Source organism: Periplaneta americana, chromosome 13, assembly GCF_040183065.1.
Source record: "Periplaneta americana isolate PAMFEO1 chromosome 13, P.americana_PAMFEO1_priV1, whole genome shotgun sequence".
NCBI lineage: Eukaryota > Metazoa > Arthropoda > Insecta > Blattodea > Blattidae > Periplaneta > Periplaneta americana.
In genome coordinates this window covers 9,791,703-9,808,677 of record NC_091129.1, presented here as the reverse complement: position 1 = coordinate 9,808,677, position 16,975 = coordinate 9,791,703, and the positions used below count along the sequence as shown (strand labels likewise).

At 37.3% G+C, this 16,975-nt stretch overlaps 1 protein-coding gene across 1 annotated transcript in view; it reads right to left on the bottom strand.

The window, feature by feature from the left end:
• The window catches only part of Flo2 (flotillin-2), a 61,403-nt gene extending 46,151 nt beyond the window's left edge, over positions 1–15,252 (bottom strand). Inside the window, exon 1 of the mRNA XM_069842901.1 lies at positions 14,956–15,252. Within this exon, the coding sequence (XP_069699002.1) occupies positions 14,956–15,154 (199 nt within the window). The 5' untranslated portion in view covers positions 15,155–15,252. The remainder of the gene's footprint in view (positions 1–14,955) is intronic.
• Positions 15,253–16,975: the final 1,723 nt, after the last annotated feature.

The window sequence follows — 16,975 nt, the reverse complement described above, 5'->3', positions numbered from 1 at the left end:
GCAGGAGACAGGGTACACCTATTCAATGTGTCAGAGAGCCTAAAGCCATATAGGGTTACGGTTGTTCATCAGCTACAGGAAACAGATAAGGATAAAAGATTGAATTATTGTCGTTGGTTTCAGACGTTCATTGTGCAAAATCCTGCCATATTGTCCATCACATGGTTCACAGATGAAGCATGGTTCCATTTATCCAGTTATGTGACGACCGAATAATTTCCAGGAACCTGTGGCCACCGAGATCTCCGGATTTGACAACGCCGGACTTCTTTCTAAGGGGTTACTTAAAAGACAGGGTTTACGCCACACGTCCCCAGACATTGAACGATCTGAAGCACAAAATCACACAGGAGATTCAAGCTATTGACAACAGAGTCCTCCAACGAGTGGCCAGTAACATGGAACGACGTGTTGAGTGGTGCCTTATGCAGGATGGAGGACATTTTCAACATTTGATATAGAGGTAAATAATCTCCCAAAATTCCTCTACATTTTAGGTATAATAAGTTGTCGCTAGCACAATTCGTTTTGAAACAATTAATGAAAGAAATGTGTCAGTTCTATATAAATCACTCTGTATAATACTACAACACGAGAACTATAAATAACGGTGTAAACTTTGGATGCGCAAGCCCCGCAGGTTGTCTTACCAGGGCAAAAGGGGACAGTGAGAGGTTCTAAAGTTTCTCATATTGCACGATATTCACTGTGTTATGTAAATACAGCAGACAGACTTTAAGTGTTTTGAGAAATGTGCCGGAACTCTGCTTCATGGTGGAGAGGCGAATTATTTAACACTATCTAATGCTATACCAATTAACTTACGTAACATTACTACTTCACTTTTATGATGTGGGACTGACAGACGCGCGTGCGAACACACACACACACACACACACACACACACACACACACACACACACACACACACACACACACACACACACACACACACACACACACACACATACACAAAGTGAATGGATCAGTTCAAAAGGCTACATTTTGAAATACAACATCTCCGAGAATGAATGGTGGGGTTTCATGACGTCACTGTGAAGTATGTATGTATTATGTACAGGGACATCACTTTATTGTTACCAACATTTTTAACATTAACCTGGCTATACTCGGAAACACTGTTGCCCCCTTCCATTACAGGAGTTTGATGTTACTAGTGCAATATGTAAACAAATCATTTTACTAGGTATAGGAGGAGAGAAAAGTAGTGTATCCATTTATGTTGTAGGGAAATACGATATTACGATTTTCAGTTTGATCATCACTTTTACGGAATTTATCAAAATACAGTAGAGTAGTGACATTTTTTTTTTCAAAAACTCAACTTTTCAGGTGGCTATGTTCGTTAAGTAATGTCTACTTTATTTAGCATATTAATTATTGATGTTAACATACAATATAGAGAGTGCATTTAAATTGAGGGGCTCATAAGTAAATGGCTGTAAATGCACTTAAGTTACTTTTGAGAAAATGGGGTTTACATATTTAAGCTTTCGTAAAACCGGTGAAATTTTTATTTAAATTTTAATGCGTGATGCGATTAAAATATCCCTTTGCCACTAAAATTTTAGATACTTTAGATTACACTGGATGCACTTAACTCATGTTATTACAAATGTCACTAGCATTCCTTTGCTTCTAGCCATCTCAATTCAAAATAAGCTAATCTGAATTTTTAAACAAGTTGCTGAAAATGGTTGCCGTTCATTACAATGCAGGCTCCAATTCTTTACGCATATTATTAAAAACATTTTGAAGCATATTCTCTGAAATTTAATTTATCGTTTCTTCAATATAATTTTTTAGTACGATATTATTAATATAGGTTCTTTCTTCTATAGAAAACGCAATCATATTTCTGAAACACACTATACACTGCAGTGTTTACTTCACTGCTTGAAGACTTCGAATGCAACAGCGGCCGTAAGTTTGTGTGTCTGACGGGAGCAAGGACATTAGTGAAGGGGTGAGAGTGAAGTACATTCAGAAATGCAGGTACAATAAAAATGCAAGTAAAAATAAAATGATGTCCCTGTATAATGGATTGCTTCAATACAATATCACTGTTTTCGCATTTCAGATGAAAAACTGGTTGTTACGAGTAGTGGCCATTATTTACTTTAGCTGACGGCGCATTTTCTCGACAAAATTTATTGAGAACTCCTTGATTTGAACTGAGGAATACGAAGCAACTACTAAACTTGAGCGGAAAGCAATAATTCTCATTTTATACAGTTATATATTTTATTATGTACAGGGGTTCGATTGAGGTTGGTGTGTTTGTTTTGATGTTCCTTGCATAGAGAGCGTTGTGTATTTAATAAGTTGGTCCGTAATTTTGTTTTGTGCAATAATGGACGCAGGTACATTAATGTTAATATCAAATAGTGGGGATGAGTTAAGATATGGTTTATTTAACGACGCTTGCAACTGCAGAGGTTATATCAGCGTCGCCGGTGTGCCGGAATTTTGTCCTGCAGTTCTTTAACATGCCAGTAAATCTACTGACTTTAGCCTGTCGCATTTAAGCACATTTAAATGCCATCGACCTGGGCCGGGACTTTGGTGAATACGACCCTTAGACCTTGAAAGTCTTAGTTGGACGAAAAGGAGGTTAAAAACGAAAAAAATCCCGCGCAATGAACAATAATCATCTCTTCGTTCGCTATAAAATATTCTACACAAGTTCCACAACTTTTTTCTCTAGAAGAAAGCACTGGTTGTTATATTATTATTATTATTATTATTATTATTATTATTATTATTATTATTATTATTATTATTAATAAAATCAAATAAGTGTGTCGCGATATCGTGGGCGTTCAGTAAAGTGTGTCGTCAGTCAAAAAAAGTTTGGGAACCACTGATTTAATCCATAGTTCCTCTAGCAGAGGTTTCAATACCTACAAGAAGTTTAGTTACACTTATTTGCCGGCAGGGGACAGAGGGACAAAAGGTAAGCTCATTGCCTCAAACGCCATCTAGTATGCAGCTAAGATATTACTAGGACGCGAGAGAGCAGAAATTTAACGTGCGGCTAGCGACAAGAACAGTTCTGCTGTGAGATATAACTGCGCATGCGTGGACTTGGTCAATAAAAACCTAAACTAACCAAACCTAACTTTCGTATATGCAAGATGTGTAAGCGGAGCACGAAGGGAACTTCTTGATTTGATCTGGAATGTGCGCGCGAAAATAAATCCAGGTAAGGATCACGGTGGCACTATATGAGAAATGCGTGCATGCGCCACAGCCAAACAGTTCCTGTCGCGAGCCCCTCCTGAAATTTAGCCCAGACGCTGTAATTTAGGCTTGGAGGTCTCTGACGTGCAGGAAAACTCCGACATAGGACACACTGCTTAAAGTACCTCCCGAAGGACTTGCGCTGCGGATTTTTGCGTCCTGAAAAATTCATCAACCCCAACCGGGTATGAACCCGTAACCCTTGGGTCTAGAGGAAAAATAATATATTTATAAATGTCGATATGCTGAATTTTAATATCGATTGTAAAATGAATACGTGTAAAGAAATACGAGGGCATCTTTGAGTCTAAAAACAGTATTACACAATTTAGAGTCACATGTACAAAAGAATTCCTGAAATCTTACCTGTAGCGTAAAAGCAGAACTATGAAACCTGCTGTGAGAGCAAATCCCAGTGCCGGCTGCATCAACAAGCTCATATCGTAGCAAGTGTCCGAACTCAAGTGCGGAGCAAGGACAAAAAAATTACTTGCGAAACTTCTGGCAGACAAAGCTACTTCACTTGTTGGCAGACAAAGATGTACAAACTTCCACCGATCGCACTTCTTTTGAGAAAGATGTACCAGATAAGAATGCATAATTTCTCTTACAAACATTCATTTTCCGATAATATCGGCGTTCTTGCTGTGATTTTCCATTGTTTTAGTCACTCAGTGCTCCTATCTGCACCGAGAAAGTGAGATATGGAATTGGACAATGAATCTTGCATGTTCAAAAACACAAACCGAATGGATAACATTCAATACTAATACACCGTGATTCAAAATGAAAGAGCGAATTTCAATTCTGTATTACAGACTAACTATCAAAGACAGAAACACATTGCACATGTCACTGGATAGAGGAAGGTTCAAAGTTTTATCTTGCAGACACTGTACAGTCAAAATAAGGACCATGTGTTGCGTGAGAAACATCGAGACGGTAGTCCAGTTCACTCCACATACGCATCAACTGATCCCTGTCTATTGAATTGACAGCATCAACAATTCGATTTCTCAGATCTTCAAGAGTAGCTGTCAAAGGTGGGACAAATACTGTGTCTTTTATATACCCCCACAGATAAAAATCACAAAAAGTAAAGTCTGGTGATCTGGGAGGCCAAAAACAATGAACAAGATCTTGTTGTCCACCTCTTCCAATCCAACGTTGTGGAATGGTGTTCTTCAACTTCCGCAATTTTTTATGTCAGTAATAAACCTGTTTGTGCCGAGGCGGCTGATTGTTGGATCGACGGCGGAACGCACATTGCACTTTCACAATGGACTGACATCTCGCGAATTCCAACACAAAAATGTTATTTCCTGTGGTGTAGCAGCCATGTTGCTATAAACAAACAACAGCGCAGCTGTGTTTCTATCTTTGATAGCTTATAACCAGTGTTGCCATATTTAGCGATAAGTCGCTAAATCTAGGGAATTCTGAATCAGTCTCGGCGACAAATTTTGTAAAGTACGATTAGCGACTTTTCTACGGATTTTTTAAAAATATTTTTCCACTTTTTTCTTTCTTTTATGTTAAAACATTCAACTTAAGTAATGCACTTCTTAGTTTTAGAAGAGGAATGGGTGCATGTTGAGTAGTCTAATGATTCATACGTGAAAGACTGATATCATATTTTTGTGATCAGTGATCAGGGGTGAAAAATGCTGATTCAATGATTCCCTCTCAATGCTACTGCTCCAACACCCATAAACGGTGGCAACTTTGATTGACACGTGACGAATCGCGAGCTGCAGCTGACGTAATCTTGGTTCTTCCCCGCTACGCGGAGATTTTCCACTCCGAACCGACCCGAGGCAATTGAGTTTTGGAATTTTGTCCCGACAGCTCGTGTGAAGCAAGTGAGACTGTAGTTTTTGCTGGTTTTAATCTATACTAATAATAAATATGTAGCCGAAATTTTTCTGGTAATTTTCGATTTTCCAAAAGTAATTGGTCCTAACATATATAATTAACGACCTAAAACCGAAAATCGCTTTTTCGAAATTTTTGTTTGTATGTCTGTCTGTCTGGATGTTTGTTACCTTTTCACGCGATAATGGCTGAACCGATTTATATAAAAACTGGAATATAAATTAAGTTCGTTGTAACTTAAAATTTAGGCTATATGACATTCAAAATATTTTATTTAAAAGGGGCGTTATAAGGGGGTTTGAATTAAATTAGTCGAAATATCTCCCTTATTATTAATTTTCATGAAAAATATTACATAACAAAAGTTTCTTTAAAAATAATTTCCGATAACTTTATTCTATGCAAAATTTTGATAGGACTGATATTTAATGAGATAAAGGAGTTTCAAAATTACAATAACAACGCCATCTAAGGCGGTGTAATGAAATAAAAAACAAATGACTACGTCTATAAGGGGCCTTGGACAACAACAATCGAAAGCTATGAAACATAGTCTACAGAGAATGTTTCTGTGTTTGTATGAAGTAATATCGGAAGCTAAATTAACCGATTTGTATAATTAATTATTAATTCACCATTGGAAAGTGTAGTTTCTCTAGACGGACATAATGCTATAATGTTATTACAGTAACTTCTGAGTGAATCGAGGACAGGTAAGATTAAAATAGCTTCTTACGCACAGAAAACTTGATAGGCTATTCTGTACATTCGTTTCCTGTATTTCCTAAAATAATTTTTATGACCGAATGAGTGGTCTCTGGATCAAAATGATCGTATTTTAATTTTTTAATACAATTTAAATTAAGTAACATATTAAACGATTTATCCTTCTATCAAACACGAATGTTCCCTGGATCAAACGTCCTATTTTAATTATGTAATTACTTTATATTTATTTCTAACGGGTGCAGCGGAGCGCACGGGTACAGCTAGTATATTTAATAGGCTATATATTTAAAAGTGTTACAATTTGCCAGAAAGTGTAGTGTCAATGACTGGACCAAGTGCAGTGTATTCACAATCAGCTGTTCCCACCTCAACATCACAGCCGTCAACAACACAACCAGACTCCGCAGAAGAGGCTGACGGCGAGGAAATTATATTTTCCTCCGCATATGTATGTTTCTCTTATTTTTATTTAGTGATATTTATTATTAATTTTTAGCGACATTTCTGGGGATTTTTTTAAACAAACTTTGGAGAGATTTAGCTACTTTTTGCTGAAAAGTTAGCGAGATTGTAGGGCGACATGTTGGCAACAATGTTTATAATTAGGGCTAGGATTTTGATGAAATTGCATCTTTTTTCTAATAAGCCAGAAACATAGCCGCTTTAGTATTTATATGTTATGTGATAAACTGAGTGTTTCAAGACATATTTGTTAGGGCATTTTTTTTTTGCATTTTTTGCCTGTAAGAGCATCTTTTGTATTATTCGGACATTTTTGAGGCATTTTCATTTAATTTTGGCCACATATACTCATTATTAATATAAAATAGGCTAATGTTTATTTCCTTTGATATTTTGTCTACATATTTTGTTCATTAATACCCATTATTTTTTATTTGGTTATTTAACGACGCTGTATCATCTACGAGATTATTTAGCGCCAATAGAGTTGGTGACAGCGATATGATATTTGGCGAGATGTGGCCGAGGATTCGCCATAGATTACCTGACATTTGTTTTTTGCTTGGGAAAAACCTCGGAAAAACCCAACCAGATAATCAGCCCAAGCGGGAATCGAACCCGCGCCCGAGCGCAACTCCGGATCGGCAGGAAAGCACCTTAACCGACCGAGCTACGCCGGTGGCTAATACCCATTATTTTGTATAAATTTTAATCGTTTTTCTACACAAATATGGCCCTTTTAACGTAGTACACCCCATGTACTGGATCAGTCCAACCATCCCTTCAATACAGACTCCTCTATACCTGCTAATTCCGTATAAGAGTGGCCTTGTGATGGGCTACATGGAACCTACATCAGGTAAAATAATTAAAGTGTACCACTTACAAAAAATTATATAAAATTAAATAAACTTAAATGTTGGTAAGTTACTAGAATTTAATTTAATTACTAGTCTAAATATTAAGTAGCACAAAACTCCTTTCCTACTAAGCCAATTTTAGAAAGTAAGATCAATTTTTAGGGCATTTTAAGGACATTTTTTCATGATTTATAGGTCATAAAAATCCTTGCCCTATTTATAATACAAAATTTAAATCTCCTCTTTCATTTTGAATCACGATGTATTATATGAGTAATAAATATAGATAGAGACTTTGCTGCAATATTTTATTCTTAGAGATTTGCAATGCAAGGTTTAGCTGCTGTTTTCTTAATAGATTACAGGGCCATACTTCTGAGAAAATGTTACAATTCTGTAGTTATTAGTTAAATCAACAGAAGCCTGTTCGCAACTAGGAAGAAAAGAGTGAGGTTAGAGGAACAACACCTCTTTAAAAAAATTTGCCTCAACTGACCCGGTTGACAGTACTTTATAAGGGCCCCACATTAGAGTTACGATTCTATTGCCATGTAGAAAGATGTTAATTCATCAAAAGCTAAGGAAAGAACACTCTGATTACAAACAATCAGATCCTCCAAGTTAGGGGCTTTGACGATAGCTTGCCACCGGTCACACATGAAAAGCTTTCGAAGTGCAAAGAATTCCAGATGCCTGCCTAGAAACAGAGATGAGAACTCAGCAAAACGACCAAAACATGGAACACGGAATGTGCAAAGCTGTGGAGAAAAAATGGACGGCACTGCAAGAGGAATAGAAAATATGAAAATCGATAAGCTAGCTATCAATAAACCCAAAAAGAATGGTTAAGGCAATGAAAATGTTGGAAACTATCTTCATATTATACAGGTGTCCCAAATTGATGTATACACTCTTTGAAATACTATTTCACAGCAAAAAATGAGATAGAAATACGATTTTTGCGGTTTATGATTCAGCATGGAAACATGTTCATCTGTTTGTAAACAAACATGGCGGTGCTATTATCGTCCGATGAACGTAAGTGGATACTGAAATGTTATTGGAAAATGGAGAATGTTTTAGAGGTTCAACGACGTTGGAGGGTTGAATTTGGAACACAACCACCAACAAGGTTAACTATCACAAATATTCGAGACAAGTTTGAAATCGACGGAACGGTGCAAGATGTGTTGAAAGGGCGGTGCGGAAGAAAGAGAAGTTCCACCGATAACGAGTCATGCAGGCTTTTGCACAATCCCCAAAGAAGTCAATGAGGCAATGTTCTCGTGAGATTTGTATCAGCAAATCCAGTGTTAATCGAATTTTGCGAGCTCAAAAATGAAAGACTTACATTCCGAGACTTGTCCACGCACTAAATGGGGACGACCCAGAGATGGATAGGACGAAGAGGAAGTGCTGGAGTTCCAGCCTCGATCTTCAGATTCAACCCCTCCAGACTTCTATCTATGGGGAGCTCTAAAGGACACAGTGTGCGCCACAAAACCATAAACAATGGAGGAACTGAGAGTTCAGATTGAACATGCCTGTAATGATATTCCATTAGCAACAATCCAGTTGGTATGTCGCTCTGTTGTACGTCGTTGTTGGGAGTGTACTGTGGCGGAAGAGGGCCATTTTGAGCATGTACGGGCTTAAGGAATACAAAATCGCAAAAATCGTATTTCTGTCTCATCTCGTTGCTGAGAAATAATGTTTCAAAATGTGTACACATCAATTTGGGAGTCTCTGTATTTAGTGCTGTGCAAAAAAATTAAAGATCGAACAAAGGAGTGTTAGTTCTTAGAGATAACATATTTCAGTCCAAACATCCAACTGGAAGCAATAAACGAGAAATCTGACCCTTAATTTCGATCATCGTAGACATGAAATATCGGTTATTATGATGATGATAATGATTGTTATTATTTTTATTCTTATTCGTATTATTATTATTATTATTATTATTACTATTACTACTACTACTGTACAGATCCAAATGCCATGTATTGTGGGTCCCTATCACCACGGCATGGCGCGTCCTCAGGTCGCGGATAGAGGAGACGGCCTCCAGATATGGAGGGTAGCTGTGAATATTTATTGGATAAGCAGTCGCTGAAGGGGTGGTCCTCCAGCTTGGAGGTTGGGCGAAGGGTTAACAACCCATCACTGTAAAAAAGAGCTTGTTAGGAAACCCCAACTGAACGGGTTACATCAGCTGCCCGTTTATGCGGATGACGTGAATATGTTAGGAAAAAATCCACAAACTATCAGGGACAAAACGGGAATTTTACTTGAAGCAAGTAAGAAGATAGATTTGCAAGTACACCCCGGAAAAACAAAGTGCGGTATATGATTAAGTGTCGTGACCAAAACATAATACGAAATGCAGATATAAAAACTGGAAATTTATCCTTTGAAAAGGTGGGAAAATTCGAGTACTTTGGAGTAACAGTACTTACTTACTGGCTTTTAAGGAACCCGGAGGTTCATTGCCGCCCTCACATAAGCCCGCCATTGTCCCTATCCTGAGCTAGATTAATCCATTCTCTATCATCATATCCCACCTCCCTCAAATCCATTTTAATATCTTCCCATCTACGTCTCGGCCTCCCTAAAGGTCTTTTTCCCTCCGGTCTCCCAACTAACAATCTATATGCATTTCTGGATTCGCCCATACGTGCTACATGCCCTGCCCATCTCAAACGTCTGGATTTAATGTTCCTAATTATGTCAGATGAAGAATACAATGTGTGCAGTTCTGCATTGTGTAACTTTCTCCATTCTCCTGTAACTTCATCCCTTTTAGCCCCAAATATTTTCCTAAGAACCTTATTTTCAAACACCCTTAATCTCTGTTCTTCTCTCAAAGTGAGAGTCCAAGTTTCACAACCATACAGAACAACCGGTAGTATAATTGTTTTATAAATTCTAACTTTCAGATTTTTTGACAGCAGATTAGATGACGAAAGTTTCTCCACCGAATAATAGCAGGCATTTCCCATAATTATTGTGTTTAATTTCGTACCGAGTGTCATTTATATTTGTTACTGTTGCTCCAAGATATTTGAATTTTTCCATCTCTTCGAAGGATAAGTCTCCAATTTTTATATTTCCATTTCGTACAATATTCTGGTCACGAGACATAATCATATACTTTGTTTTTTCTGGATTTACTTCCAAACCTATCGCTTTACTTGCTTCAAGCAGAATTTCGGTGTTTTCCCTAATCGTTTGTGGATTTTCTCCAAACATATTCACGTCATCCGCATAGACAAGAAGCTGATGTAACCCGTTCAATTCCAAACCCTCTGTTATCCTGAACATTAATTTTTAATGTCATATTAATATGTAACATTAAGAATTAATGTCATAATCATTTTGTTAATAATTTAATTTCTTTTATGCTCGACCATGCCGAAATGTAGTAATTATACACCTGGTAGCAGACCTTTAATGTATGTCATTAAAGTACACCTACTCATTAAAGGTCAGCTCTTTCAGCCAATGACGACTCAGGTTACAACTGTTCAGCCAATGACAGGTCAGCTTTCTACCGTTATAAAACCGCAAGTATCGATTATTCTCGGATATGCAATCGAAAGAGAATTAGCGAAAAGTCACGGAGGCTGGAAATCCAATATTGTCGCAGAAGGTTAGTTCTGTTACTATAATAATTGGCGTTAATTGTAAATAATATTCAAATAAATTCAATTTGTCATCTCGTTTTTCAATGTCTAATTTAATTTTAATGTTATCTCTGTAGGTTCTTATGGCCTAGCAAGGTCAATGTGAACATCTGTTCCTCGGAAAAAATCAATACTTTCGCGTCTGCGCACATCTCACAACATACGGGACATTGGCCAAGGTCAGATACAAAGAAAATTAATAATATCAAGGTAGAAATATGGTCGAGCATAAAAAGTCGTATGAAACTCGCCTATAATGGTAATTAAGAAGCTCGTATGAAAATTATGAAACTCGCTTGCGCTCGTTTCATAAATATCCATACTCGCTTCTTAATTACCTTCATTATAGGCTCGTTGCATAATGTACTATTATTGATTTTGTATATTTCATAATATTCTGACTGTATAAAACTGTTTATTGTCTGTATTCCCCAGTAGAATTTCTGTGGAGTTAAAAATGTTACAAACTTCTATGATGTGTAATATGACTTTCAATAACATACAATCGTATACTTCGCTCAGTGTACAAAATATATTGATGGGATAACGGTCTATGTTGCCCGTCCGATAGTAAATTTATGAGCGGGATTACATTTTCGGTCCTCCTGCATAATTAGCAGATTGTAACATAGACCGTTATTCGGCCCAACGCTTCAATTACAATCACGACTCGCTAATTCGCAAATATACAAGAAGAGTCCATCAAGAATCACATTTCCACGTCTATCATGTAACGCAAACTATACAGAAGCTACTCAGTATGCACAACCTTGTCTAAAGTGACCTATACAACTCAACGACGTTTTATCTTATCTACTCGTAGGCTATTATTTGATAAATATGCACGTTTTTTTTCAAGTTTACTTGCACAACAAAAATCAGTGCAAAACAAAACTATTTATAGAAGAGGAAAAAAACCGAAGACAAATGCACTCTGCTAAGGGTCAGTAAACCCCAATTATTTTAAAACTGGGAATGATGATTAGGCCGATTTACACTTTGAAGAGAACAATATCAGGAGCTCTTTAAAGCAATAAACTCATTACGTAAATTTTGTATGAACATCTAGAATGTGTTACTTTTCCATTTACTGAGTTAATATTCAACTAACAAAAAGCTTATGAGAAACAGTGAACTTATCAAGAAAAACGGTAATCTTAGGATGGATCAAAAAGTAGCATTGGAGAGACGTGGGTTGCATATCACCGTACTGTACGGGCATCTGGTGGGTTTCCCTTGAGATCTGTAAGTCGTACAATCTTCATCTCAATCTGTACAATACACAGCATCTCAAGAAATCCAACACTTAAATCAAATTTGGGAAAATTATAATCACAAATTCTTGAGAATTACTGAACGTACTAGACAAGAATTTTCCTACAGGTACTTCCACAGTGTAGTATATACAGTCACGAAGCTTGGCATGATTTTTTGCAATTCTCGCGATAGTTGCTAGCCGCTTGAAGCGCTGTGAGTACTAGGAACAATAGACTGTGCCATTGCCATCGTGATCTAATACAGGCCGTAAGGCAGACCATGTAGCTCGCTTAACCCGATCACGAAGGACGGCGTTTCAACCATATAAATTAGTTGGAATACATAAACAGTAACATATGTTTCTCTAAAATGTAGTGTAATTCCATTACTAAAATTTAAACAATGATTATGACACACTTCAGACATAATTCACTTGCGAGTTAAGGTGTAATATTATTTACGTTGTTCGTATGTGTAATACCTGCCTTTATTTCGATTAAATATTAGGAAATTCTTGTACATTCATTTATACACGATTCAATAATTTTCAATTGCACCGCACGGATATTTAGATATGTTGAAATTATAGATTATGTTTACTGTACTAGTTGCCCCTTTCTGTCTAATTTTAGTGGTCTCCAATGCCTTGCCATTCATATGAAAATTATAGGTTATGTTTACTATATTTAACTTATATTCCTAAATTCACAATCATATATTATAATTAAGCATAATGTCATGTATGATACCCCGGACATTCAATTTGTCTGTATTTTAATACTACAATTGAGTAGTGAATTATTGTATTTATCTACTACTTAAGAGACGAAGTAACACAATAGTACGCACACTAATTCCATAGGAGTGGTATGGTAAATGTTTTGTCTAAAATTAAGGAAGGTAGATGTGCTAAATTAAAATCACAACATAAATTCTTTTTTATTAACCTTCAAAATAGCTTCCATTCTAAATTTCAAATGTTGACGCGAACAGATTATGTTAACATGCAAAATTCTCTTCTCATTAAAATAACATAGTTTTGCAATTATTTCTGCAACATATCATGCAACAAGAAGTAAACGGAACTTATGGACACATTACACTAAATAAAGCTTAGCAATGATACGCAATAAAGTTATAATATATTTCACTGAGCTCCATATACAGAAATAGAAAACCCGAACAAACATTACGGCCTGGTCTAGATCGAAAAGGCATTAACTGTGCCGTATTTCGCATTTTTGTGAAAAGCTATGTAAACTGTGAAATGTTCGTTATCGGTTGTAATAACTGTAAATGGCTAAAATACAATAATTAGAATAATAATATGGGACAAGGAGACGTTTGTAATATTACAAATTGTAAGAAAAATAGGTTAGAGTTATCCTTCTTCCGAAAGATCCAGGAAGGTGAGTTTATACAGGGACATCATTTTATTTTTACTTCAATTTTTATTGTACCTGAGTATTTGAATGTACTTCACTCTCACCCCTTCTAATAATGAAGTTCAACCGTCCTCCACACAGATTCAAGACCGCATATAGTCATAGTAGCCTTACGGTCATAGTAAACACTACGTTCCAAAAATATGTTCGCGTTTACCAGTGACGAAAGAGCTTTCAATATTGAATCATTTTCGCACAGGTACTGTCGTCTATTTGCCTACGTCGTATCCCGGTTTCCCCCACCTGCTTTTATTCGCCAGCTAGTGGCTGGGCTGTCGTCTTAGTTGTTTTGTGAGAACATTAATTTCTGTTACGAATTGGACGTCTACGTAATATCATACAACTGTTTAAAACAACTTAAATAAAAGGGCCTCGTTAAGTAATTAACTGTCACGTGATTTCCTCCCTTTCTACGACATAACCACTTGGACGGACAGTAGATAGTATGTCTGAGTAATTTTATCTTTTCGGATCGGGCAGAAGTGAAGATTGAATTTACAGTACGTAAGGTACTCTTTTATAGAGTAGGTACAGAATTATTTCAACATGAGTTACTAGTTACAAGGACGAAACTGGTAATTGGGATTAGGTACAATAGTCTATAGTGCGATAATATGCACATTAGAACTGAAGCCTGTATCGAAATGAACGGCCACCATTTAAAAAAATGTGTTTAAATATCCATATTATGATTATTTTTCAATTTAACTTCATTCTCTATAGTGTACGCTAATGTGCTGTAGACAGTATAATATACACTGCATAATGAACACGTCCACATGGACAGCTCAGTTCGTGAGTAAAAACACTCATTGTTAATACTGTACTGTATTTTGATTAAACAAAAATCTAATGAAAATGATCAAACTCAAAAGCGCGATATTTCCTAGTTTACGTAAATGGATGAACTACTTTTCTTCCCTCCTATACCTTGCAAAGTGATTTGTTTGTATATTACGCCAGTATCATCGAACTCCGGTCGTGGAAGGGAGTAGCAAACGGTGTTGATCCAAAGGTAGAGCCAGGTTAATATTAAAAATGTTAGTAAAAATAAAATGATGTCCCTGTAGAATATAATATATATTTTATCAAAATAATATATAAACCTTCTGTATTTCATATTTCAATAGTGGAAGGAAGGTATTAATTTTTTTCAAAAGAACACGATATCGAAAGTACAATACATTTTATCGTCTGCGAGGGAAAGAGTATGTGATGAGGCGATAGTAGCGATCCTGGTGGTGAGCAACTATCTATGTTTGCTTATTTAGTAAGTATTGAGCTTCGTGATTGTATGTATTAGACTGTGGTACTTCTTAGAAAAAACGCAACCAAAGCGAGAAGGGTCGAATAGTACATAGGTAGATGTGGACTCACCGAGGATGGCTCTGAGATGGCCCTCCAAGGTCTGCAGCACCGTGGATTTGACCTCCTTGACACTCTTCCCGAGGAACTGCTCGGAAGCCGTTTGGAGCAGCTCCTCGGCCTTCATGATCTTGCACTGGGCCACGCCGGTGACAGTGAGGGGAACCCCCTGGGCAGTCTCGACGCTCTCGCACATCGGATTCAAGGTCATGACCTCGAGCGACAATCTCTGTACGTCCGTGACGAACCACCACGCCCACGACCATCCTCCCACAATCGTATTCTTCTTCGTGGATCCACAACAGCCTCCTGCAACAAAACAATACCTTTGTTGTGAACATCTCAATTTAAACATATTGTAACTTTTATTTTCAACAATAATGTGAGTTTTACTTCTAAATTTAATCACACACCCGTCGACAATGTGCATTCCACTCAACACTGCAACACAATAGTCGTTATTGCACTCCACAGAACGACAATGACTATTCAAGTGTATTATTGAGAAGAACAACAGTGTACTCCTAATTTAAACTAATGTTCACAAAGCACTATTTACAAAACAAAACTGTTAGTTCTCAGTTCACAGTTCATTTTCCTTGGCTAGTTCTTCTAGCTCGCTCACTCACTCAAGTTCACGGTATATCGAACCCCAAGCCTTCCAGATACAGTTTACTGCACTTCGAACCGAAGACTTTCAGATACAGTTCCCTGCACTTCGAACCCAAGACTTCCGGATACGCCGCACTCGCCTGGACGCTGCCACAGTTGCGGACCCACTCAAGTTCACTGCATGTCGAACCCAAGACTTCCGGACGCGTTGCTTCTGCCTGGACGCGGCCACAGATACTCACTCAAGTTCACTGCACGTCGAACCCCCCCCCCCCGGTCTCGAAGGCTGGCTTCCTTACTCGCTCGCTGCTGATTCACAAACTGACTGACCAAACTTCTGGCTCACTTGCCCCTTTTTCATTTCTACAACAATCGGTTCACGTGGCTTTTGCGAAACTTCCAGATATTCCCCCCCTTGCTCCTTCTGCTCCGCGTCACGCCACACCTTCCCTCGCACTAGATGCGCGCGCAACTTCCCCGACGCAACTAGGTCTTCCAACACGGCGCCACAATATATATATATATATCGTCGGTTTCTTGGTAAAACTGACCAAGTCCAAAATGCAAACTTGTTGGGAAGAGGCATTTAAAGGTTTAATGATCCATCCAAAGATACCAGTACTTCTTCAGATGTCAGTAATAAGTTATTTTGAAGGTAAATACGCTATATTATTAGTTTTTAATATGAAATTATGTCTTAAATTTTCATAATGCTTGGAAGCCTTGGAATGTGACTTGGTCACTTTTACCAAGAAACCGACGATATATATATATATATATATATATATATATATATATATATATATATATATAATTCTTTGTCAATGTATGTTATGGCAACTAAATTCTTTGTTCATGTGGACAAATGGGAAGCGATTTACACACATGAACACAACGTGAATTCTAGCATGAAATGAAAGTATTTGCACGCCCACTTCAATAACACTGCAGTCGTTTATCTAATAAGTATTCCTTCGAGAATATCGCACACTGATGGTATCCAGAGTTTTAAAAATAATATTCGTCACCTTGTCCTTTACTTTTTGCCACACACTGCCAGGAACACAGAACTTAGATTAGATTCCGTTTTTAAAATGTGGCTAGTGACACATGTAAGGGAGTGCCAAGAATTTACGGTGACGTGATTGATTTTGATAAACCGGAAAAATGAGCAGATATAAATACAAGATTCCCTTCCAACTCATTGTTTGCCAGTAGGTGAGCCGACTCAACACCCACCATTACTAGAGTCCAACGAATTAACCACCTCTTTAACTGCTTGTAGATGCTGAGCATAATACAGAATGGCGCAGAGAAACGGAACATTTTGGGAATAGTGGTAGCAGCCCTTGGGACGTGGCAAACTTGCGAGACAGATTGGAACTCATTTAGAACGCCTTGCAATTTAAGAACTATAAAC